The sequence below is a fragment of the Poecilia formosa genome, unplaced genomic scaffold (assembly GCF_000485575.1).
Source record: "Poecilia formosa unplaced genomic scaffold, Poecilia_formosa-5.1.2 Scaffold561, whole genome shotgun sequence".
Taxonomy (NCBI): Eukaryota; Metazoa; Chordata; class Actinopteri; order Cyprinodontiformes; family Poeciliidae; genus Poecilia; species Poecilia formosa.
The window spans coordinates 213,380-215,349 of record NW_006800500.1 but is presented as its reverse complement, the minus strand read 5'-3'; the positions used below and the strand labels follow the sequence as shown (position 1 = coordinate 215,349).

At 58.9% G+C, this 1,970-nt stretch overlaps 1 protein-coding gene across 4 annotated transcripts in view; it reads left to right on the top strand.

The window, feature by feature from the left end:
- The window catches only part of adam9a (ADAM metallopeptidase domain 9a), a 34,014-nt gene that overhangs the window by 9,350 nt on the left and 22,694 nt on the right, over positions 1 to 1,970 (top strand). For all 4 annotated transcript variants that reach the window (XR_001660033.1, XR_001660034.1, XM_007540808.2 and 1 more), the window contains exons 15-21: positions 255 to 345; positions 414 to 519; positions 618 to 801; positions 885 to 965; positions 1,080 to 1,185; positions 1,246 to 1,393; positions 1,585 to 1,696. Coding sequence is in view for 2 of the 4 variants with exons in the window: in XM_007540808.2 (XP_007540870.1) it covers positions 255 to 345; positions 414 to 519; positions 618 to 801; positions 885 to 965; positions 1,080 to 1,185; positions 1,246 to 1,393; positions 1,585 to 1,696 (828 nt within the window). In the remaining 2 variants the exon portion in view is untranslated. The remainder of the gene's footprint in view (positions 1 to 254; positions 346 to 413; positions 520 to 617; positions 802 to 884; positions 966 to 1,079; positions 1,186 to 1,245; positions 1,394 to 1,584; positions 1,697 to 1,970) is intronic.

Genomic DNA, 1,970 nt, shown 5'->3' with positions numbered 1-1,970 from the left:
GCCGCGTCCTCAGGGTGGCGCCGCGTCCTCAGGGTGGCGCCGCGTCCTCAGGGTGGCGCCGCGTCCTCAGGGTGGCGCTGCGTCCTCAGGGGCGTCCTTAGGGGTTTGCCGCGTCCTCAGGGTGGCGCCACGTCTTCAGGGGCGTCCTCAGGGTGGCGCCACGTCCTCAGGGTGGCGCCGCGTCTTCAGGGGCGTCCTCAGGGTGACGCTGTGTCCTCAGGGTGGCGCTGCCTCCAACTCGTTGTGTGTTTCAGAACGGACATCCCTGCCGGAACCAGCAGGCTTACTGCTACAACGGGAGGTGCCAGCACCTGGACGGACAGTGCCAGGCCCTGTTTGGACCCAGTAGGTTCTGGATCATCTTCGACCCGGTCGGGATGTTCTGGAATCTTCTGACTCTTCCTCGTCTGCAGAGGCAACGGCCGCTCCGGACATCTGCTTCAAAGACGTCAACAGCAAAGGAGATCGCTTCGGCAACTGTGGCTACCAGCACTCCGGCTACAAGAAGTGTGAGAGCAGGTAACACACACACACACACACACACACACACACACCCTACCTAGCCCCGGCGCAGGCGAGGCCCATCCCCTCCGGGTCACATGACTCTGTCTCCATAGAAACGCTCAGTGCGGGAAGCTGCAGTGTCTGAACGTGAAGGGGGGGACGGTGTTCGGCATCCTGCCGTCCATCATCACCACTCCGATACACGGAGCCACCTGCTTCGGGGTCGACTTCATGCTGGGATCCGACGTTCCCGACCCGGGAATGGTGAACGAAGGGACCAAGTGTGGAGACAACAAGGTGATGGGAGGACTGGGAGGACTGGGAGGACTGGTTACTAGGAGACGCTGATGAAGCTGTTTTTCTTCTTATGTCGTGTTCAGGTGTGTATGAACTTTGAGTGTCGCAGTGCAGACGTCCTGAGCTACGACTGTGATGTGGAGACAAAGTGCCATGGACACGGGGTGAGACGGGGGGCAGGTTGGGGTGGGATCAGGGTGACACAGGGGGCGGATCCGGCCTGCAAGGCGAACCGGGTCATGTGACCCAGTCTGACCCAGTCCCTGTGTCCCTCCCAGGTGTGTAACAGCAACAGGAACTGCCACTGCGACTACGGCTGGTCGCCGCCGTCCTGCAAGCTGTCGGGCTACGGCGGCAGCGTGGACAGCGGACCCACGTGGAACGGTACTGTCCATGTGTCCCGCGGCGTCCCCGCTCCATGCTGACTCGGTGTGTCGTCCACAGATAAGGACACGTCTCTCAGGGACGGCCTCCTCGTCTTCTTCTTCCTCGTCCTTCCTCTGCTGGCTCTGGCAGCGTTTGTCTTCCTGCGCCGCAACGAGCTGCTGCGGCGCCTCGGACTGAGCCGCAGGAAGAGGTCGCAGGGATACCAGTGAGTACCGACCCGCTGCAGCCCGTCATGAGACAGGAAGTCCCGAGACAGGAAGTCCCGCCTGTAACGGTTTGAGTTCCTGCTTTTGATGAGATTTCATGAGATGAATCTCCGGGTCTTGAGCGCCCCCTGCAGTTTGCAGTGTTTGTTTGTGTTTCTGTGTTGTGAACTTTTCTCCGTTTCGTCTTCAGGGCCGACGGAGCGACTTCGACCAAACCGACCAATCCCGGCAGAGCCCCGCCTCCCAGAGCACAGCCGCCCCCTGCTGGCCGCGGCACTGCGAACTTCATCGTCAGGGACGGGGTGAGTCTGCTGCAGCCATGCTGCTGCTTCACTTTCATAGCTTCCAGGTGGAAGAGATGCTGAGATATTGATGTGTTGGTTGGCTCTTATTGATTTATTTCTGATGAACTTAGCAGCTGATCAGTAATCAATCACCACCAATAATCCATCTGCATTCTGACGCATCATGACACTAAACCTTTGATTTAAAATTCAAACAGATTGGCTTATTGAGGGGATGTGTGTGTGTGTGTGTGTGTGTGTGTGTGTGTGTGTGTGTGTGTGTGTGTGTGTG